General features: G+C 45.9%; 1 protein-coding gene across 1 annotated transcript in view; it reads right to left on the reverse strand.

The window, feature by feature from the left end:
• LOC115416721 (centrosomal protein of 131 kDa-like) overlaps positions 1-22,856 on the reverse strand; it is a 67,530-nt gene extending 44,674 nt beyond the window's left edge. The window contains 6 exon segments of the mRNA XM_030130566.1: positions 317-444; positions 569-683; positions 11,341-11,343; positions 12,877-12,965; positions 13,991-14,187; positions 21,948-22,856. Coding sequence (XP_029986426.1) covers positions 317-444; positions 569-683; positions 11,341-11,343; positions 12,877-12,965; positions 13,991-14,176 — 521 coding nt within the window. The 5' untranslated portion in view covers positions 14,177-14,187; positions 21,948-22,856.
• Positions 22,857-23,424: the final 568 nt, after the last annotated feature.

Here is a 23,424-nt window from a genome sequence, read left to right on the forward strand (position 1 = left end):
TGTACGGAGAGTCACAGTCTGTAAGGAGAGTCAGAGTCTGTAAGGAGAGTCTGAGTCTGTACAAAGAGTCAGAGTCTTTACCTGGGAGTCAGAGTCTTTACCTGAGAGTCAGAGTCTTTATCTGAGAGTCAGAGTCTTTACAGAGGGTCAGTCTTTCCACAGTGAGTCAGAGTCTTTTGGTTAGAGTCAGAGTCTTTTGGCTAGAGTCAGAGTCTTTTGGTTAGAGTCAGAGTCTTTTGGTTAGAGTCAGAGTCTTTTGGCTAGAGTCAGAGTCTTTTGGTTAGAGTCAGAGTCACTCCACAGTGTCGTTGCCCACCTGTTGTTGGCGGTAAACGTGGCTGCCAGGGAGAATCCCAGCTCCCTCTTCTTGAGGCCGGTGGGTGAGTCCACGCTGCCGGCGCTCCTGGAGCTGGACGCCACGGCCAACGCCCTGGGCTGGTCGTCCTGAACAGGTTCAAACAAAGCAAACACAAACAGGCCTCATTTAGCTGGACGCTGTACTACTCAGCCCCACGCCGCCGCTCTTCCAGTAAAATGCCCAGTTTCTAACAGGACGGGACACACGTACCAGAATGTTCCATGTGGTTCTGTCCGGGGAGGCTTTACTCAGACTGGCCAGTTTCCTGCGTCCGTCTGAGCTGCTGTCGAACAGAGCCAGGTAGTCGTCACCATGGTCCGGACTGGACAAAACAGAAAGCGGCCAGGCACAGGTTAGGATGAGGTTAGACACCAAATCCAACACTGCACACGGGTGTTAAAGCTGGAATGTCAGTCACAGTAACGGATCAGCTGGCAGAGTTCTGATCTGAGCCGGTGACCCATCAGAACTAGAGCAGATGTTCGACAGAACGGCCAGTGTTTCCTGTTCATGATGCAGACCAAAGTCTACTCTGACATGTGGGACCTCAGAAAATACACAGTTCAAAGCACACAAGTGTCTTTTCCAGAAGCACCTGTCTGACTGAACACAAGTGTGGGACTGCGTTGTTTCATCTTCTGGTGTGTTTTAGATGCTGTTTATCCTATTCATGTGTGGTTTATTTTTTATCAGCTTTACCATATCTTATCCTTATTTTTAATGATAAAAATAATAATAACTTTTATTTATATAGCACCTTTAACATTAAATTAGATGAACATTTTTGCATTCTGCAGACGCTTTTTTCCAAAGCGACTTACAGGGGAAAAATAAAAGAAAAATACAAGAATAAATTACAGACATGAAACAGCTGAACAATTAAAACAGTGTCATAAAGAAGAATAAAAAGCACAATGATAGACTAAAATACAAGACTAGATTAAAAAGACATAAAAGCAGCTGTACAATCAAAAACAGTGAAATAAAAATACCAAGTAAACTTTAAAAACTGACAGACAAAGCAGAAGGACACACCAGCAGTATACAATGGAATTAAAAAAAAAAAAAAAAAAAAAAAACAAGACGTGAGCAAAAACACTAAAACAGAAAACAGCACAACACAGTAACAGATATGTACAGCAAACTGGAAAACATGACACTGCAAATAAATGTGAATGTATCGAAGCAGACAGGGCAGACAGTACGTCACATGATGCCGTCAAATCCATGTAAAACTGATGGAATGGAAGAAAAGAACATCATGTATGTCAAACCAGAGCAAAATTAAATATTCAAACATTAAAAAGAAACAGCATCACTCAAAGTGAAGTCGACAAAAAAGGGTTTTAAGGAGATTTAAAAGATGTGACTGATTCTGCACTGACGTCACTGATTTCACTACTTTTATCAGATCTTTGTAAAGTCCTTTGGGTACTAAGCATTGTTTTAAATGTGCCAAAGAAATACATTTGACCTTAAAAAAAAAAGCTTCTAATTTTCATCCAGAACCAAAAGCCAGCCTTTAAGAAGTATCCATTTCAGATTTGTTGTGATAATCACCAATATCAACTCTTTTATTACCTCCGCCAAGGAGGTTCTGTTTTTGCCAGGGTTTGTTTGTTTGTCTGTTTGTCTGTCCGTTAGTGTGCAACATAACTCAAAAAGTTATGGACAGATTTGGATGAAATTTTCAGGGTTTGTTGGAAATGGGATAAGGAAGAAATGATTAAATTTTGGTGGTGATCGGGGGTGGGGGGGCCCACGGGGGGGCCCATTTCCAACAAACCCTGAAAATTTCATCAAAATCTGTCCTTAACTTTTTGAGTTATGTTGCACACTAACGGACAGACAAACAAACAAAGAGACAAACAAACAAACAAACCCTGGCAAAAACATAACCTCCTTGGCGTGGGGGGGCCCACGGGGGGGGGCCACTGATCAGCCTTGGCGGAGGTCTGCGCTCTCCGAGTGCTTCTAGTTTTTACTGTGATCACATTATTTTCTATCATTCAGCTCTAAATGATCCAACTAAGCGTTTGAAAAGAGACATGAAGCCAGAACCCACAGAAATACTGACCGAGTTTAGGAAAAGTGGTTCTGTTACGGTTCAGAGCACAGTGTTTCAGTCGTGTCGGAGAAACGCCGTCGGTGTAACCGCGGTAACGACGTCCAGATGCGGTGCATATTGGGAGGCCGTCTGTCCACAAAAACAGCCCTGAACCTGAAGGACACACTTACTCAGTCAAAGGAGGAGGGAGACACTGAAGTTATTCTGACAGCGACGGCCCAGGGACGCACTTTCACAAAGTGACGCCTGGAGCGAGTGAGCGGCACAAACCCAAAACTGACCGAGACCACAAACTGAAGCCACTTCACCAACAGCTCTGATCAGGGCTGTCAACAGTTAATCGACTATCAATGAACTGTCGATTAGAATTTGCTCGACATAAAACGCTCTGAGGAGGAAGCGGCTCCAACCACATGCACCACAACACCAAGACTGATTACAAACCATGTGTGAAAGCTGTGGGATGGAGGAAGTGTCCTGTCCTCCAGAAGGACAACAGCACACATGCACAAGTGTGGTGGACATGGACTGGACTGAACCAGTTCAAACTGAAGGGGGACTGTACTGGGACTGACACCTGGGTGGGTTTTGGAATACAAACAAGGAAAATAAGGGCAAAATGTCACATCTGTTTGTTCTAAAGTATGATTAACAAAATATAACAAAAAAAGGGGGATACTTACTTTACCAACAGTTGTCTTTGGTTTGGTTTTTCAACACAACTTGTGTGTAACGTGTGTGTTAAATTTCACACATTGCTGATTTTTTCAGACATGGTATACAAATGTGCTTAGTTGCCTGTTGTAAAATGTCTTTCCAAGCGAAAAAGAAAAAAAAAAAAAAAAGAATTTGCTCAATTAAATTATTAATTGTCGGTTAATTGCCTTTTTCCATGGCGTCATCTCCGCTGAAGTCCGGCTCCATCATGTCAGTGATGCAAAGTCAGAAATGCCCGTTTGTTCTAAACTGCCCTCTTCAGGTCCACTTATTTTTTTTGAATTGTCTGTTGAATTTCTTTAGTCCTGCTCCTTAAATGTCATTGTCTGTTCTGTATCCAATGGTCCATTTATTTTATTTAAATTGTCTGTTGAATTTCTTTAGTCCTGCTCCTTAAATGTCATTGTCTGTTCTGTATCCAATGGTTCAACAAATCAATCATGAAGGAAGATGACAGGATTTTTTCATGAAGTACAGAAAGAACATTTAGTGTTTATTCTTATAGACCCTATCGAAAGAGAAATTCAGGTTCTCAGAAAAACCGCTCTTATCAATTAAACATTAATCTATCAATAAAGTCAAATAACTAATGATGAATGTGTTCCTCCAGATTGTGCCTCCTTAGTTTTGATCCCTGTGAGTTCCGTTCATTTCTGTGACACGGTGTCTTCACAGCTACGGCAGCTCTGCACCAACAGGTCCAACCACTTCAGAGGAAGCTCTAGTATCTGTGACACCACAAACAAAACTGACCAGGAAGCTGAAACTCACCTGTGTGGAACGGGCACGTCACAGGTGTTTTATACTAAAGGTTCCACATTCAGCCCAGTACCACCGAAAACAGGCCACACCAGTCCAGTGAGAACCACCACAACCTTTACATCCACAAACCATACTTTAAAGAGTGTACAACCTGACATTTCTGAACACAACTCTGTAATTTTACTGATATTCTCAGTTTATCACTTCCACATGTTCATTATAGCGAACAGATCCCAGTGGATCTACAAACACAACAAACATTTAATTAAAGGCAGAATATTGGAACAATTACACTGAACTGTATGAAGACATTTTATGGTCATATTTGTTCAGCTTATTCACATTTATGTTAAAGCTAAGCTTGTAAATATAACATTTTATATAACTTAGCTTTTTTACACTGAAATATAAAGACAGTGTTTTTAGTTGTCTGTATTTATGGGTTATTCTGTTTTTATTTTACTGGTCTGACCCACTGTAGATCCCACTGGTCTGAATGTGGAACCTGAACTCAAATGATTCTGACGTCTGACTGTTCCGATCTGCAGTGGAACTGTTGGACTTCACAAATTCACTCCAAGAGCCAGACTGGACCTGGGTTTGGCCCACAGACCCTATGTTTGACCCCCCTGGTCTGGATCGAGGCCAGACTGGACCTGGTTTTGGCCCACAGACCCTATGTTTGACCCCCCTGGTCTGGATCGAGGCCAGACTGGACCTGGGTTTGGCCCACAGACCCTATGTTTGACCCCCCTGGTCTGGATCGAGGCCAGACTGGACCTGGTTTTGGCCCACAGACCCTATGTTTGACCCCCCTGGTCTGGATCGGGGCCAGACTGGACCTGGGTTTGGCCCACAGACCCTATGTTTGACCCCCCTGGTCTGGATCGGGGCCAGACTGGACCTGGTTTTGGCCCACAGACCCTATGTTTGACCCCCCTGGTCTGGATCGAGGCCAGACTGGACCTGGGTTTGGCCCACAGACCCTATGTTTGACCCCCCTGGTCTGGATCGGGGCCAGACTGGACCTGGGTTTGGCCCACAGACCCTATGTTTGACCCCCCTGGTCTGGATCGGGGCCAGACTGGACCTGGGTTTGGCCCACAGACCCTATGTTTGACCCCCCTGGTCTGGATCGAGGCCAGACTGGACCTGGGTTTGGCCCACAGACCCTATGTTTGACCCCCCTGGTCTGGATCGGGGCCAGACTGGACCTGGGTTTGGCCCACAGACCCTATGTTTGACCCCCCTGGTCTGGATCGAGGCCAGACTGGACCTGGGTTTGGCCCACAGACCCTATGTTTGACCCCCCTGGTCTGGATCGAGGCCAGACTGGACCTGGTTTTGGCCCACAGACCCTATGTTTGACCCCCCTGGTCTGGATCGAGGCCAGACTGGACCTGGGTTTGGCCCACAGACCCTATGTTTGACCCCCCTGGTCTGGATCGGGGCCAGACTGGACCTGGGTTTGGCCCACAGACCCTATGTTTGACCCCCCTGGTCTGGATCGAGGCCAGACTGGACCTGGTTTTGGCCCACAGACCCTATGTTTGACCCCCCTGGTCTGGATCGGGGCCAGACTGGACCTGGTTTTGGCCCACAGACCCTATGTTTGACCCCCCTGGTCTGGATCGAGGCCAGACTGGACCTGGTTTTGGCCCACAGACCCTATGTTTGACCCCCCTGGTCTGGATCGAGGCCAGACTGGACCTGGGTTTGGCCCACAGACCCTATGTTTGACCCCCCTGGTCTGGATCGGGGCCAGACTGGACCTGGGTTTGGCCCACAGACCCTATGTTTGACCCCCCTGGTCTGGATCGAGGCCAGACTGGACCTGGTTTTGGCCCACAGACCCTATGTTTGACTCCCCTGGTCTGGATCGAGGCCAGACTGGACCTGGTTTTGGCCCACAGACCCTATGTTTGACCCCCCTGGTCTGGATCGGGGCCAGACTGGACCTGGGTTTGGCCCACAGACCCTATGTTTGACCCCCCTGGTCTGGATCGAGGCCAGACTGGACCTGGTTTTGGCCCACAGACCCTATGTTTGACCCCCCTGGTCTGGATCGAGGCCAGACTGGACCTGGGTTTGGCCCACAGACCCTATGTTTGACCCCCCTGGTCTGGATCGAGGCCAGACTGGACCTGGTTTTGGCCCACAGACCCTATGTTTGACCCCCCTGGTCTGGATCGGGGCCAGACTGGACCTGGTTTTGGCCCACAGACCCTATGTTTGACCCCCCTGGTCTGGATCGAGGCCAGACTGGACCTGGGTTTGGCCCACAGACCCTATGTTTGCCCCCCCTGGTCTGGATCGGGGCCAGACTGGACCTGGGTTTGGCCCACAGACCCTATGTTTGACCCCCCTGGTCTGGATCGAGGCCAGACTGGACCTGGTTTTGGCCCACAGACCCTATGTTTGACCCCCCTGGTCTGGATCGGGGCCAGACTGGACCTGGTTTTGGCCCACAGACCCTATGTTTGACCCCCCTGGTCTGGATCGAGGCCAGACTGGACCTGGTTTTGGCCCACAGACCCTATGTTTGACCCCCCTGGTCTGGATCGGGGCCAGACTGGACCTGGTTTTGGCCCACAGACCCTATGTTTGACCCCCCTGGTCTGGATCGAGGCCAGACTGGACCTGGTTTTGGCCCACAGACCCTATGTTTGACCCCCCTGGTCTGGATCGAGGCCAGACTGGACCTGGTTTTGGCCCACAGACCCTATGTTTGACCCCCCTGGTCTGGATCGGGGCCAGACTGGACCTGGGTTTGGCCCACAGACCCTATGTTTGACCCCCCTGGTCTGGATCGAGGCCAGACTGGACCTGGGTTTGGCCCACAGACCCTATGTTTGACCCCCCTGGTCTGGATCGAGGCCAGACTGGACCTGGTTTTGGCCCACAGACCCTATGTTTGACCCCCCTGGTCTGGATCGGGGCCAGACTGGACCTGGTTTTGGCCCACAGACCCTATGTTTGACCCCCCTGGTCTGGATCGAGGCCAGACTGGACCTGGTTTTGGCCCACAGACCCTATGTTTGACCCCCCTGGTCTGGATCGAGGCCAGACTGGACCTGGTTTTGGCCCACAGACCCTATGTTTGACCCCCCTGGTCTGGATCGGGGCCAGACTGGACCTGGGTTTGGCCCACAGACCCTATGTTTGACCCCCCTGGTCTGGATCGAGGCCAGACTGGACCTGGGTTTGGCCCACAGACCCTATGTTTGACCCCCCTGGTCTGGATCGAGGCCAGACTGGACCTGGTTTTGGCCCACAGACCCTATGTTTGACCCCCCTGGTCTGGATCGGGGCCAGACTGGACCTGGTTTTGGCCCACAGACCCTATGTTTGACCCCCCTGGTCTGGATCGAGGCCAGACTGGACCTGGTTTTGGCCCACAGACCCTATGTTTGACCCCCCTGGTCTGGATCGAGGCCAGACTGGACCTGGGTTTGGCCCACAGACCCTATGTTTGACCCCCCTGGTCTGGATCGGGGCCAGACTGGACCTGGGTTTGGCCCACAGACCCTATGTTTGACCCCCCTGGTCTGGATCGAGGCCAGACTGGACCTGGTTTTGGCCCACAGACCCTATGTTTGACTCCCCTGGTCTGGATCGAGGCCAGACTGGACCTGGTTTTGGCCCACAGACCCTATGTTTGACCCCCCTGGTCTGGATCGGGGCCAGACTGGACCTGGGTTTGGCCCACAGACCCTATGTTTGACCCCCCTGGTCTGGATCGAGGCCAGACTGGACCTGGTTTTGGCCCACAGACCCTATGTTTGACCCCCCTGGTCTGGATCGAGGCCAGACTGGACCTGGGTTTGGCCCACAGACCCTATGTTTGACCCCCCTGGTCTGGATCGAGGCCAGACTGGACCTGGTTTTGGCCCACAGACCCTATGTTTGACCCCCCTGGTCTGGATCGAGGCCAGACTGGACCTGGTTTTGGCCCACAGACCCTATGTTTGACCCCCCTGGTCTGGATCGGGGCCAGACTGGACCTGGTTTTGGCCCACAGACCCTATGTTTGACCCCCCTGGTCTGGATCGAGGCCAGACTGGACCTGGGTTTGGCCCACAGACCCTATGTTTGACCCCCCTGGTCTGGATCGAGGCCAGACTGGACCTGGGTTTGGCCCACAGACCCTATGTTTGACCCCCCTGGTCTGGATCGGGGCCAGACTGGACCTGGGTTTGGCCCACAGACCCTATGTTTGCCCCCCCTGGTCTGGATCGAGGCCAGACTGGACCTGGGTTTGGCCCACAGACCCTATGTTTGACCCCCCTGGTCTGGATCGAGGCCAGACTGGACCTGGTTTTGGCCCACAGACCCTATGTTTGACCCCCCTGGTCTGGATCGAGGCCAGACTGGACCTGGGTTTGGCCCACAGACCCTATGTTTGACCCCCCTGGTCTGGATCGAGGCCAGACTGGACCTGGGTTTGGCCCACAGACCCTATGTTTGACCCCCCTGGTCTGGATCGAGGCCAGACTGGACCTGGTTTTGGCCCACAGACCCTATGTTTGACCCCCCTGGTCTGGATCGAGGCCAGACTGGACCTGGTTTTGGCCCACAGACCCTATGTTTGACCCCCCTGGTCTGGATCGGGGCCAGACTGGACCTGGGTTTGGCCCACAGACCCTATGTTTGACCCCCCTGGTCTGGATCGAGGCCAGACTGGACCTGGGTTTGGCCCACAGACCCTATGTTTGACCCCCCTGGTCTGGATCGGGGCCAGACTGGACCTGGGTTTGGCCCACAGACCCTATGTTTGACCCCCCTGGTCTGGATCGGGGCCAGACTGGACCTGGTTTTGGCCCACAGACCCTATGTTTGACCCCCCTGGTCTGGATCGGGGCCAGACTGGACCTGGTTTTGGCCCACAGACCCTATGTTTGACCCCCCTGGTCTGGATCGAGGCCAGACTGGACCTGGTTTTGGCCCACAGACCCTATGTTTGACCCCCCTGGTCTGGATCGAGGCCAGACTGGACCTGGTTTTGGCCCACAGACCCTATGTTTGACCCCCCTGGTCTGGATCGAGGCCAGACTGGACCTGGTTTTGGCCCACAGACCCTATGTTTGACCCCCCTGGTCTGGATCGGGGCCAGACTGGACCTGGTTTTGGCCCACAGACCCTATGTTTGACCCCCCTGGTCTGGATCGAGGCCAGACTGGACCTGGTTTTGGCCCACAGACCCTATGTTTGACCCCCCTGGTCTGGATCGAGGCCAGACTGGACCTGGTTTTGGCTCACAGACCCTATGTTTGACCCCCCTGGTCTGGATCGAGGCCAGATGCACGTGTGTGAATTAAACAGCTGATCTTCCCAACACTTGTGTATCGTCTCACTGCAGTTTTCTTCAGGTCAGCTCAGTCCTTCTCTGTCTGGTATCAGTTCTGTGTGTTCTCCTCCGTGGGTCGACATACGGCCATAAACGGCGCCATCTGAATGGGTTCTGGGTGGTGGGCTTCCGTCCGACAGCTGGGCCCTCATCAGTCCACCAGCAGCAGCTGACCGTCTGCAGGGGAATCCCAACACGGATTCCATGGAAAGACACGGCTTCATATGTGGATGTGTGGGCCGGCCGTCCATCTGTCACATCACAGGGACAGATGTCAGAGATGGGGGGGGGGGGGGGGGGGGGCGGGGGGGGGGGGTCTGAAAGCAGCTGGTCCAATGAAAAGGAGGCACATTCCTGCTCTTTTCTCTCATAGTGATGCATGGATTTAAAGGCAGTTGAAATGCCCCTACACACCCCCAGTCTGGAGGGGGGAGGAGGATATGTGGAGGGGGGGGGGGTATTTCCACTGTCTTTAGATTTAAAGCCCCCCCACTGATTCAGAGGCAGCTGCTGGACAATAGGCCAGACCGTGCACACACTTCTGCTCCTTTCACTGGCTCTTAATGGTGGACCGGGGGGTGGGGGGGTGTAACCTGACCCCTGTTGTCCTGCCCCTCCCCCTCCCTGTGACCCCAGCAGCAGCCGCCGCCCCCCCCCTCCTGTCTTTATGGTGCAGGATGAGGTGGCAGAGCTCCTTTTGTCTGAACAGAGGCTTCAGGGCTGCCAGCTGTTACCGAGTCCACAGAGGTTTAAAGACACCGACGGGACCAGGTTCACCGACGGGACCAGGACCAACAGGTTCACCGACGGGGACCAGGACCAACAGGTTCACAGACGGGGACCAGGACCAACAGGTTCACCGACGGGGACCAGGACCAACAGGTTCACAGACGGGGACCAGGACCAACAGGTTCACCGACGGGGACCAGGGACCAACAGGTTCACAGACGGGGACCAGGACCAACAGGTTCACAGACGCCCTGTTTCCACTGCGTGGTATCCGCTCCACTCCACTCCGCCTTTTTTGCGTTTCCATTACAAAAAAGGACCTGGAATCTGGTACCCGGTACTACCTTTTTGGTATCACCTCCGCTGCAGTTCCAGGACTGGGGACCAGGTACTAAACTGTGACGTGTCCACACTGCAGACCACCGACAGTTTTCTCTGTGACCCGCCGTTTTACACAAAACAGATGCAGAAGTGGACAGTAAATACAGCGGTACATTAACCCACATGAGAACAGCCCAAAACTACACCAGGGTCGGTCCAGGACATTCAGTCTTTGGTGGCCGACGTAAAAATTCAGACGAGACAACACGCAACGAGCGAGTTTATCGGCAACTCTGAACAGACGACATGGAAGTGACGCGCTGCATCACTATGACGACCAGGTACTGTGAAGTGGGTAGTGTCTTGTAATGGAAACGCTCTCCAGGAATACCGAGTCGACCCGAGCCGAGCAGAGCTGAGCTGGTTCCATGTAGTGGGAACTCCACCAACACCCCCCCCACGTCCAGATGAGATCCACCACTGACACTACCACGCTGAGCACAAACACCAGCCAGTGTCTGAGATCTGAACAGACATCAGCTGTTTGTGTGTTGTGACTTTAAACCACTTCAGTCATTTTTTACAGCGTTCATTCCTGAGTTTCATTCCTTTGATAAATAACAAACATTCTTGGGGGGTTTCTGGGCTTTTGGGCTGTGATTACGATTAAACTCATCCTCCTGATCTGAACCAGACCTACTCTGACAACATGGAATCTTTAATAAACTATGACACTGACGCTGCAGAATGGAGGCTGTCACCACACTGAGTTTAATTAACGTCAATTGTCATGAAAATAATTGCATTAAATAATAAGAAAAGCACTCAGAGCGCAGACCTCCACCAAGACAGATCTGTGTCGTCCCCCCACCCCCCCAGAAAACAGAAAATGTTTTCTGTCGGATTCACACAGTTTTACTTGTGTGAAAACAGATGGTTCGTATCATTCTGAAGTGAAGTCATTACACATATTCATGACAGGTCGAATCATGGCTCATAAAATCCATCGTTCCCTTCATCCTGCTGTTGAGGAGGTCTCTGCTTTTGGACAGGAAGGGGTTAAATATGTGATTGACAGCTGAACTGAACAGTCCGGGCATTAAAATACTTCCATCCTATGAATACTGTTCCTGTGTTTTCACGTCCTCTGGGCATCAGTGTGTCTGAGGAAACCCTGAATCTGACGCATCTGAAATGGACGTAGATTCATTTAACCCTTTAACCCCTGATTCCAGCTAAAGGTTCACATGTGAACCCTTTAACCCCTGATTCCAGCTAAAGGTTCACATGTGAACCCTTTAACCCCTGATTCCAGCTAAAGGTTCACATGTGAACCCTTTAACCCCTGATTCCAGTTAAAGGTTCACATGTGAACCCTTTAACCCCTGATTCCAGCTAAAGGTTCACATGTGAACCCTTTAACCCCTGATTCCAGTTAAAGGTTCACATGTGAACCCTTTAACCCCTGATTCCAGCTAAAGGTTCACATGTGAACCCTTTAACCCCTGATTCCAGCTAAAGGTTCACATGTGAACCCTTTAACCCCTGATTCCAGCTAAAGGTTCACATGTGAACCCTTTAACCCCTGATTCCAGCTAAAGGTTCACATGTGAACCCTTTAACCCCTGATTCCAGTTAAAGGTTCACATGTGAACCCTTTAACCCCTGATTCCAGCTAAAGGTTCACATGTGAACCCTTTAACCCCTGATTCCAGCTAAAGGTTCACATGTGAACCCTTTAAACCCCTGATTCCAGCTAAAGGTTCACATGTGAACCCTTTAACCCCTGATTCCAGCTAAAGGTTCACATGTGAACCCTTTAACCCCTGATTCCAGCTAAAGGTTCACATGTGAACCCTTTAACCCCTGATTCCAGCTAAAGGTTCACATGTGAACCCTTTAACCCCTGATTCCAGTTAAAGGTTCACATGTGAACCCTTTAACCCCTGATTCCAGCTAAAGGTTCACATGTGAACCCTTTAACCCCTGATTCCAGCTAAAGGTTCACATGTGAACCCTTTAACCCCTGATTCCAGTTAAAGGTTCACATGTGAACCCTTTAACCCCTGATTCCAGCTAAAGGTTCACATGTGAACCCTTTAACCCCTGATTCCAGTTAAAGGTTCACATGTGAACCCTTTAACCCCTGATTCCAGCTAAAGGTTCACATGTGAACCCTTTAACCCCTGATTCCAGCTAAAGGTTCACATGTGAACCCTTTAACCCCTGATTCCAGTTAAAGGTTCACATGTGAACCCTTTAACCCCTGATTCCAGCTAAAGGTTCACATGTGAACCCTTTAACCCCTGATTCCAGCTAAAGGTTCACATGTGAACCCTTTAACCCCTGATTCCAGCTAAAGGTTCACATGTGAACCCTTTAACCCCTGATTCCAGCTAAAGGTTCACATGTGAACCCTTTAACCCCTGATTCCAGCTAAAGGTTCCCATATTAAAGGTGTTGTGATGGTGCCTCAGGTTTGACACAGTGCATGTAAACACTCATACTGAGGACATGCAGCAGAACGTGTGTGTGTGTGTGTGTGTGTGTGTGTGTGTGTGTGTGTGTGTGTACCTGGCATTGGCGGCCTGGTTCACCTGCGTGGTGCTGTTGGACCTCCTCAGGTTCTTGATGGAGCGGCTGCTGCCCAGCGCGGCGTCGCTCTGCAGAGGAAGCGGGTTTACAGCCTCATTAGTTTTCACGTACAAGTCGGAGCAGTTCACCCAGACAAGACACAGGAGCTTCAGGACGTCGTGTTCCTGCTGAGGTGGAATTCTCTGCACGCATTTCTCTAAACTTTCTGGGTTTCTTCTCCTTTTCCATATTTGTCAGAACTGTGAGGAGTGTGTGTTGTCATCCGCCTTCATTCACAGACTGTATCCACTGAACCGTTTACACTGTTGGCCACATTCAAACACCACCTTTTATCTGAGACCGGGTTCTCTCTGTTGGTCTACAACACATTAGAGTGGAGGTCTGCACTGGTGGAGGGGGAGGGGTGGAAGTGGGCAGGGCACAGAGCAGCAGAGTGCAGTCAGTGAGAGAGAGATGGAAGATTTTTGTTACTTTTATCAGTGTTCAGCGAGTTTTTAGCGGTGAATTCAAACTATTTTGGGTGGGGGGGGGCAGAAGGCTACTGCTGCCCTGAGGGGGCGTTTGTTCAAAAAACGTTGAGAACCACTGATCTAGACAAACTAAAATGTTTGACCACATGGAAAATAGTTGAAAGTTTATTTCAATAATGTCATATAGTTTCGTTCTGCACCTTTAGAGTTGTTTTTACAAAATATAATTTAAAAAAAATTCAAGTCCGTTTCATATTTTTTACTATAACACACGGTTTTAAGCATTTATTATATATAACTAGCAGCATTGTACCCGTGGTGCCATTGTATGATAGCACCCTCCTGTGCTGCAACATGGGGACACGTGTTGGACAAACACACGCCGGACACAGAACGTCCATTATAGTAGGATAATGATAATTAATGGACACATATTGAAAGTTCAGTTCTTCATGAAAAATGGCGCCAAACAATTGGCAAAAAAAAAAGGCATTTTATGACATTTTTATTACAAAAACAACATAACTAAATCTGGGCCTGTTCTGCTGTCAGTCCTTCAGGGTTCTGTGTGTGTGGACGTGGTGGTGGACGTCCTGGACGTCCACTACACTTCGTGTCCTCACCAGTGTGTTGCGTTTGGCTCGGCTTTCTCCGGCCACCGACACCGACACCGAGCGGGCGAAGCACTTCCCGGGCGACGCGCTGCTCGGCCTCTTGGACATGGTCAGCTGAGATCCCGATAGGCTGAGGTCCAGGGCGTCTCCGGGGACGCCGGCGGAGATGGAGGCGGGGCTGCGGGTGGGGTGCATCCTGTCCACACCTGGAACACAGACAGACAGTCAGACAGAGCGGGGCTTTCACAGTCGTTCAGCACAGGTTCTAGGAGTCAGGAGTTCATTTACAGAGTTTATAAAACATGAAATGAGGTCATGTGAGTCTGTGGCTGCAACAGGAAAAACAGTTAGGCTCATTATTAAACGCCACAATCTGTAATTAATATGAACCAGTGATTAACCCATAAAGACCCAGTTCTACTTCTGTGTCAGTTCCCAAATGATTTGTTCTCTATATTTAACCTTCCTTAAGTGATTTATCAGCCTTTATTATAATTGTTTATGACCCCCACCACCACCACCACCACCAAAGGGAAGACACGGCCTTTTGTCTTTGGTTTGGTTTGTCTGTTAACACTCTAGCAGCAAAACCATTGGTTGAATTCAGACCAAACTGGGTTTACAGATTTAGAGTACCAGTGACCCAGAACAGATGTCATTACACTTTGGGAAAAGTAGGTCAAAGTTCACATTTTTAGGAATTTTCTAAGTCTTTTTTTCCTCCCATTTACTTATAGTGGGCAAAATTTCACGTCTACAAAAACATCCAATTTGTTCCAGTTTACTTCAAACTTGGCACATATACAGAGGTCACTGATATGACATCAGCGCATGCATGGACATGATGACATCAGCTGGATCCACGCCAAAATAAGATACAATATGTGAAAGGGGCGGGGTTTGTTGTACCTGGAACCACTCGTTTTGCAGTTTTGTCCGTGAAAATCAGGTATTTAATATATTTATATCTATATTTAATTCACTGAGCATGTAGATGTTCATAAAACCCCGGATTAAAGTTGATGGTTATTAAATCAAAAACAGAGAAAACTGAAGAAAAAGTGTCTTTTTCAGTGAATATATGATAAACTGAACATAACCCCAGTGTGTCCATCCACTGTCACTGATCCAACTCCATGGGTTTGACTGGAGAATCAATGTTGGAGAAGATGACGGTGTTTCCATGGTAACTACGGAGCCTCTGAACGTCCAAATATGGTCATATCTGATGACCATGAAAAGATGAAGAACTGTATTTTGCCTGAAATAACTCAGCGTGTCGATAGGTTTAGTTGTTCAGAAGTTCTTAAACACTTTTAATCAGTAGATGGTTCTGGTCCCCAGAGGTCTTTATGAGTTTATTCATCCATGAGCTGAGATGTTTCAGGGTTTTGACAGATACTGAAGAAAGATTCAACAACACTGGTCCAAAAGGATGAAAAAAAAAATGCAGTTCCTAGTCAGACACGACTACATAAAACATCATTATTGGAGTTACTGATGACACTGATTTGATGAATCAGTTAACCGTTTAGTTTATGAAATATTATAAAAACATAATAATCAATCCCCAAAATCAATAATAATAAACTTTAAACGTTAGAACCACTACCAAATATATTCATACACCTTTTTTTCCATAAAATTATCATCAATAATCATCATAGTTGTTGTTTGATTCAGTAACTGACAAGTCATGAATTAATCACTGCAGCTCAAACAGAAATCAGAGAAAATCAGAGGAAAACCTGATCCAGTTTGTTCGAGTAAACTGTGATCCAGGTCGTGGACTGTGGTCGTGTTTCTCCAAACCAGGGCGACAGTTTTCGGAAGTCGTGAACAAGCTGAGAATGGCACTGTGTCGTAATAATCAGAATTCAAATCGCAGAATAACAATCAACCTGTGCTTACATAACCACAAAAGGCTGCGTTTTAAAGGTCCAGATTAAGGAGGATTTGGTCTGATCTAATTACACAAATGGACCCAAAGAAACACGGCCTCTGTTTTCTGCACATATTTTGGATTTATGGAGAGACGGACTGGGGGAAAATGTTGGTTTCAGATTCACGTCTACATGAGGAATCTGTGCGTTTCACTCAGTAACCAGGGAAGTCGACTTCAAGTGTCAATCACAGCTCTGTCTGAAATAATCCCAACATGACTTCAGGACGCCGTGAACATCTGAAACACGCCGGGGTTAAACACAAAAGGACAAACTCGCTTTGTCTCCAGGGAACGGAGGAAATAACTGACACTTTCCCCTGGTTCATTTGTCTCCAAGGAAACTGACAACAAAGCAACGCTGAGGATGAAGAGGACGACAGGAGAGAGAGAGAGAGAGAGAGAGAGAGAGAGAGAGCAACGAGAGGCTGAGAGTAAACTAGTAAACTAAACCACAGATGAAATCAGAGTCTAAACTAAACCACAGACGAAATCAGAGTCTAAACTAAACCACAGACGAAATCAGAGTCTAAACTAAACCACAGACGAAATCAGAGTCTAAACTAAACCACAGACGAAATCAGAGTCTAAACAAAACCACAGATGAAATCAGAGTCTAAACTAAACCACAGACGAAATCAGAGTCTAAACTAAACCACAGATGAAATCAGAGTCTACACTAAACCACAGACAAAATCAGAGTCTAAACTAAACCACAGACGAAATCAGAGTCTAAACTAAACCACAGACGAAATCAGAGTCTAAACTAAACCACAGACAAAATCAGAGTCTAAACAAAACCACAGATGAAATCAGAGTCTACACTAAACCACAGACAAAATCAGAGTCTAAACTAAACCACAGATGAAATCAGAGTCCAAACTAAACCACAGACGAAATCAGAGTCTAAACTAAACCACAGATGAAATCAGAGTCTAAACTAAACCACAGACGAAATCAGAGTCTAAACTAAACCACAGACGAAATCAGAGTCTAAACTAAACCACAGATGAAATCAGAGTCTAAACTAAAAACCACAGACAAAATCAGAGTCTAAACAAAACCACAGATGAAATCAGAGTCTAAACTAAACCACAGATGAAATCAGAGTCTAAACTAAAAACCACAGATGAAATCAGAGTCTAAACTAAACCACAGATGAAATCAGAGTCTAAACTAAACCACAGATGAAATCAGAGTCTAAACTAAACCACAGATGAAATCAGAGTCTAAACTAAAAACCACAGATGAAATCAGAGTCTAAACTAAAGGCCAACATGTTAGTTTGGATCAGGAAAAAGCCAATAACTCATTCATTAATCAGTTGAAATCCTCCTCACTGCTGTAACACATAACTGAACTTCCAAATGTCTGTAAATATTCCATCAGTACAGTTTTCATCACATCATCACTTTCCCTCGTTCACAAAAACATCTAGAAATGACTCCTGACGCCTGAACTGCAGCATCTGCCCTGTCAAAAATAAACAAGATTATCAACAAAAGTGGCAGAAAAAATGAACAAAAATGTATAAAATATATGAGCAAAGTGAACAAAATTATTACCAAAAGGGGACGAAAGAGAACAAAACCATCACAAGACAGAAAAAATGACCAAAAATGTCAAGAAAGAAAGAAAGAAAGAAAGAAAGAAAGAAAGAAAGAAAGAAAGAAAAATTAATGAATATGAAAAAAGAACATAAATGAACAGAGGTCATATCAAAAATATGAAACAAATCCAGAAAAGTATGAACAAATGAATAGAAATGAATAAAACTCAGATAAAATAAGCAAAATGTTAAAAAAAATATATATATAAAGAAAGATGAGGAAAAATTAATACAGTAAACAAAAATGAATAACAACTTGAACACTGTGAACTTAAACATCACCAAAGAGGATTAAAAATGAATAAAGTTATGAATGACATGAACAAAGACACATGAACAAAATGATCAAATTGATCAACAAAAGCAGCCAAAATAAACTAGATGAAGGAAAGAAGACCCACAACATGAATAAATATAAAAAAAATAACATTTATGAATAAAATTTTCACCAAAATGTAAAAAAATGACCAGTGAAACACTTGAGAGTCCAGTGTTAGTGGATGGAGGAGCTCTTCAGAGCGTGTTTCTGTTGTTCTGCTGTGAAGGTTTTCTTCAGTTTGAGGATGATCTGGTGTGTTTGTGTGTCTGTTGTGGAGGTTTTCTTCAGTTTGAGGATGATCTGGTGTGTTTGTGTGTCTGCTGTGAAGGTTTTCTTCAGTTTGAGGATGATCTGGTGTGTTTCTGTTGTTCTGCTGTGGAGGTTTTCTTCAGTTTGAGGATGATCTGGTGTGTTTGTGTGTCTGCTGTGAAGGTTTTCTTCAGTTTGAGGATGATCTGGTGTGTTTGTGTGTCTGCTGTGAAGGTTTTCTTCAGTTTGAGGATGATCTGGTGTGTTTGTGTGTCTGCTGTGAAGGTTTTCTTCAGTTTGAGGATGATCTGGTGTGTTTGTGTGTCTGTTGTGAAGGTTTTCTTCAGTTTGAGGATGATCTGGTGTGTTTGTGTGTCTGTTGTGAAGGTTTTCTTCAGTTTGAGGATGATCTGGTGTGTTTGTGTGTCTGTTGTGGAGGTTTTCTTCAGTTTGAGGATGATCTGGTGTGTTTGTGTGTCTGCTGTGAAGGTTTTCTTCAGTTTGAGGATGATCTGGTGTGTTTGTGTGTCTGTTGTAAAGGTTTTCTTCAGTTTGAGGATGATCTGGTGTGTTTGTGTGTCTGTTGTGAAGGTTTTCTTCAGTTTGAGGATGATCTGGTGTGTTTGTGTGTCTGCTGTGAAGGTTTTCTTCAGTTTGAGGATGATCTGGTGTGTTTGTGTGTCTGCTGTGAAGGTTTTCTTCAGTTTGAGGATGATCTGGTGTGTTTGTGTGTCTGTTGTGGAGGTTTTCTTCAGTTTGAGGATGATCTGGTGTGTTTGTGTGTCTGTTGTGGAGGTTTTCTTCAGTTTGAGGATGATCTGGTGTGTTTGTGTTTCTGTTGTGGAGGTTTTCTTCAGTTTGAGGATGATCTGGTGTGTTTGTGTGTCTGTTGTAAAGGTTTTCTTCAGTTTGAGGATGATCTGGTGTGTTTGTGTGTCTGCTGTGAAGGTTTTCTTCAGTTTGAGGATGATCTGGTGTGTTTGTGTTTCTGTTGTGGAGGTTTTCTTCAGTTTGAGGATGATCTGGTGTGTTTGTGTGTCTGTTGTGAAGGTTTTCTTCAGTTTGAGGATGATCTGGTGTGTTTGTGTGTCTGTTGTGGAGGTTTTCTTCAGTTTGAGGATGATCTGGTGTGTTTGTGTGTCTGTTGTGGAGGTTTTCTTCAGTTTGAGGATGATCTGGTGTGTTTGTGTGTCTGTTGTGAAGGTTTTCTTCAGTTTGAGGATGATCTGGTGTGTTTGTGTGTCTGTTGTGAAGGTTTTCTTCAGTTTGAGGATGATCTGGTGTGTTTGTGTGTCTGTTGTGAAGGTTTTCTTCAGTTTGAGGATGATCTGGTGTGTTTGTGTGTCTGTTGTGGAGGTTTTCTTCAGTTTGAGGATGATCTGGTGTGTTTGTGTGTCTGTTGTGGAGGTTTTCTTCAGTTTGAGGATGATCTGGTGTGTTTGTGTGTCTGTTGTGGAGGTTTTCTTCAGTTTGAGGATGATCTGGTGTGTTTGTGTGTCTGTTGTGAAGGTTTTCTTCAGTTTGAGGATGATCTGGTGTGTTTGTGTTTCTGTTGTAAAGGTTTTCTTCAGTTTGAGGATGATCTGGTGTGTTTGTGTGTCTGTTGTGGAGGTTTTCTTCGGTTTGAGGATGATCTGGTGTGTTTGTGTGTCTGTTGTGAAGGTTTTCTTCAGTTTGAGGATGATCTGGTGTGTTTGTGTGTCTGTTGTGGAGGTTTTCTTCAGTTTGAGGATGATCTGGTGTGTTTGTGTGTCTGTTGTGAAGGTTTTCTTCAGTTTGAGGATGATCTGGTGTGTTTGTGTGTCTGTTGTGAAGGTTTTCTTCAGTTTGAGGATGATCTGGTGTGTTTGTGTGTCTGCTGTGAAGGTTTTCTTCAGTTTGAGGATGATCTGGTGTGTTTGTGTGTCTGTTGTAAAGGTTTTCTTCAGTTTGAGGATGATCTGGTGTGTTTGTGTGTCTGTTGTGAAGGTTTTCTTCAGTTTGAGGATGATCTGGTGTGTTTGTGTGTCTGCTGTGGAGGTTTTCTTCAGTTTGAGGATGATCTGGTGTGTTTGTGTGTCTGTTGTGAAGGTTTTCTTCAGTTTGAGGATGATCTGGTGTGTTTGTGTGTCTGTTGTGGAGGTTTTCTTCAGTTTGAGGATGATCTGGTGTGTTTGTGTGTCTGTTGTAAAGGTTTTCTTCAGTTTGAGGATGATCTGGTGTGTTTGTGTGTCTGTTGTGGAGGTTTTCTTCAGTTTGAGGATGATCTGGTGTGTTTGTGTGTCTGTTGTGAAGGTTTTCTTCAGTTTGAGGATGATCTGGTGTGTTTGTGTGTCTGTTGTGGAGGTTTTCTTCAGTTTGAGGATGATCTGGTGTGTTTGTGTGTCTGTTGTGGAGGTTTTCTTCAGTTTGAGGATGATCTGGTGTGTTTGTGTGTCTGTTGTGGAGGTTTTCTTCAGTTTGAGGATGATCTGGTGTGTTTGTGTGTCTGTTGTGAAGGTTTTCTTCAGTTTGAGGATGATCTGGTGTGTTTGTGTGTCTGTTGTGAAGGTTTTCTTCAGTTTGAGGATGATCTGGTGTGTTTGTGTGTCTGCTGTGAAGGTTTTCTTCAGTTTGAGGATGATCTGGTGTGTTTGTGTGTCTGTTGTGGAGGTTTTCTTCAGTTTGAGGATGATCTGGTGTGTTTGTGTGTCTGTTGTGAAGGTTTTCTTCAGTTTGAGGATGATCTGGTGTGTTTGTGTGTCTGTTGTGAAGGTTTTCTTCAGTTTGAGGATGATCTGGTGTGTTTGTGTGTCTGTTGTGGAGGTTTTCTTCAGTTTGAGGATGATCTGGTGTGTTTGTGTGTCTGTTGTGAAGGTTTTCTTCAGTTTGAGGATGATCTGGTGTGTTTGTGTGTCTGTTGTGAAGGTTTTCTTCAGTTTGAGGATGATCTGGTGTGTTTGTGTTTCTGTTGTAAAGGTTTTCTTCAGTTTGAGGATGATCTGGTGTGTTTGTGTGTCTGTTGTGAAGGTTTTCTTCAGTTTGAGGATGATCTGGTGTGTTTGTGTGTCTGTTGTGGAGGTTTTCTTCAGTTTGAGGATGATCTGGTGTGTTTGTGTGTCTGTTGTGAAGGTTTTCTTCAGTTTGAGGATGATCTGGTGTGTTTGTGTTTCTGTTGTAAAGGTTTTCTTCAGTTTGAGGATGATCTGGTGTGTTTGTGTGTCTGTTGTGAAGGTTTTCTTCAGTTTGAGGATGATCTGGTGTGTTTGTGTGTCTGTTGTGAAGGTTTTCTTCAGTGTGAGGATGATCTGGTGTGTTTGTGTGTCTGTTGTGGAGGTTTTCTTCAGTTTGAGGATGATCTGGTGTGTTTGTGTTTCTGTTGTGGAGGTTTTCTTCAGTTTGAGGATGATCTGGTGTGTTTGTGTGTCTGTTGTGAAGGTTTTCTTCAGTTTGAGGATGATCTGGTGTGTTTGTGTGTCTGTTGTGAAGGTTTTCTTCAGTTTGAGGATGATCTGGTGTGTTTGTGTCTGGATCTGCTCTGCTGTTCCACAGGACCACTTCCATCCATGTCAAAGCCACATGTGAGTCACATTCAAAACAGCAGCTGCACATGCTAACTCTGCTAACTCCCACAGCTAAACAACCCTTACACTTTGGATTCAGTTATTCCCAGCTGATGTAAATCCGCCACAGAAGCTGATCTCAGTACCAGAACAGTGCTGTTTTCCTCTAACACTAGTAACACTAGTAACACTAGTGTGGCTGACAGCATTAGCATTAGCTCTGGGACACAAACAACAGCCTCCTTCTGCTGGAGCTGCTGTTAGCTAATGGGACACAAGCAGGCGGACACGGCGACCCGGGCCCGACCAGGCGGATCAGGACTTACTTCAGGAGCAGGAGGGGACCATAGCAGACGAGCAGCTGTGTGGGAAAGGTCTGTGAAAGCTTTTAATCCCAGTTCTGGCTCCAGTTCCAGTCCAAGTGTCCGCTGACTCACAACTGCCCGAAGAACGCACCTCCACCGAGGAGACAACACACCAGGCTCCGCCTCCCGACACCTGCCATTGGCTGGGACTGACTGTTGCTTCCGCGTCCCGGGCTCTGATTGGATGCAGGACACTGTCTGTCCTGCTGTGGAGGATACAGAAGGCGGAGCTAAAGCCACTGTTTGGTTGTCTTCACAGAGGAGGCGGGGCCGAGGCGGGAGATTGACAGTTGTACTTGATATTAAAATAATAAGCCCATTTAAAACCAGGTTAATTAGAACATCTACACATTATCTGCACTCCTCCATCCAATAATAAGCCCATTTAAAACCAGGTTAATTAGAACATCTACACATTATCTGCACTCCTCCATCCAATAATAAGCCCATTTAAAACCAGGTTAATTAGAACATCTACACATTATCTGCACTCCTCCATCCAATAATAAGCCCATTTAAAACCAGGTTAATTAGAACATCTACACATTATCTGCACTCCTCCATCCAATAATAAGCCCATTTAAAACCAGGTTAATTAGAACATCTACACATTATCTGCACTCCTCCATCCATTATATGACTGTGTTATCTGGCTCATGTGGTTTGAGTCATCTTATTTATTGATTGATTTAATTTATTGATTATTTTATCATATATTTTATTCGAACAGAAGACATTGTTTGGACTTTTCAAGTATGAGAATTTATTTTGTTCATTTATTATTTTGTTCATTTTATTTATTCGACCTGTTTGTTCATTTTTTTGTCCTTTTGGTTTATAATATTGTTGATTTTTACTTCTTTTTTTTTTTTTCTTAAGTTTGGGTCAATTCTTAGAGTTGATTTTCTTTTTTTTTTTTTTTTACTAATTTTTGGTCAGCATTATCACTTGATTTTTATTTATTCCTTTTAGCACATTTCTTATTTTTGTTAATATTTTTGTTCATTGAGTATTTTTAATTTTTTTTGTCCACATTTGTTCATCCTGTTTGATACAATTTTGTTGATTTTTTTTTTTTTTTTTTATCCTTTTTTTGTCAGTTCTTATTTTTGTTGATAGTTTTGTTCATTTTTGATAAATTTCTGTTTTGTTCGTCATTTCTCGATTCTTATTCTTTTCCTTCAGCGTTCTGTTCAGTTTTGTTCACTGATTTGTGTTTACTTTTGTCCATATTCATCTTTTTTTGTTCAGTTTTCATTGATCATGTTGATTTTTTAAATTTATTTTAGTTTTTTCTTCTTTGACAATTCTTGTTTTTGATTGGGTTCATTTTTGCTCTTTTTTTTAATCTTTCTTCATCATTTTATTAGATTTTTGTCAGTATTCTGTTCATTTTTGTTCATGGTTTTGTTTTTTTGGTAATTTTTTTTATCAAGAA

Source organism: Sphaeramia orbicularis, unplaced genomic scaffold (assembly GCF_902148855.1).
Source record: "Sphaeramia orbicularis unplaced genomic scaffold, fSphaOr1.1, whole genome shotgun sequence".
NCBI classification, from domain to species: Eukaryota; Metazoa; Chordata; class Actinopteri; order Kurtiformes; family Apogonidae; genus Sphaeramia; species Sphaeramia orbicularis.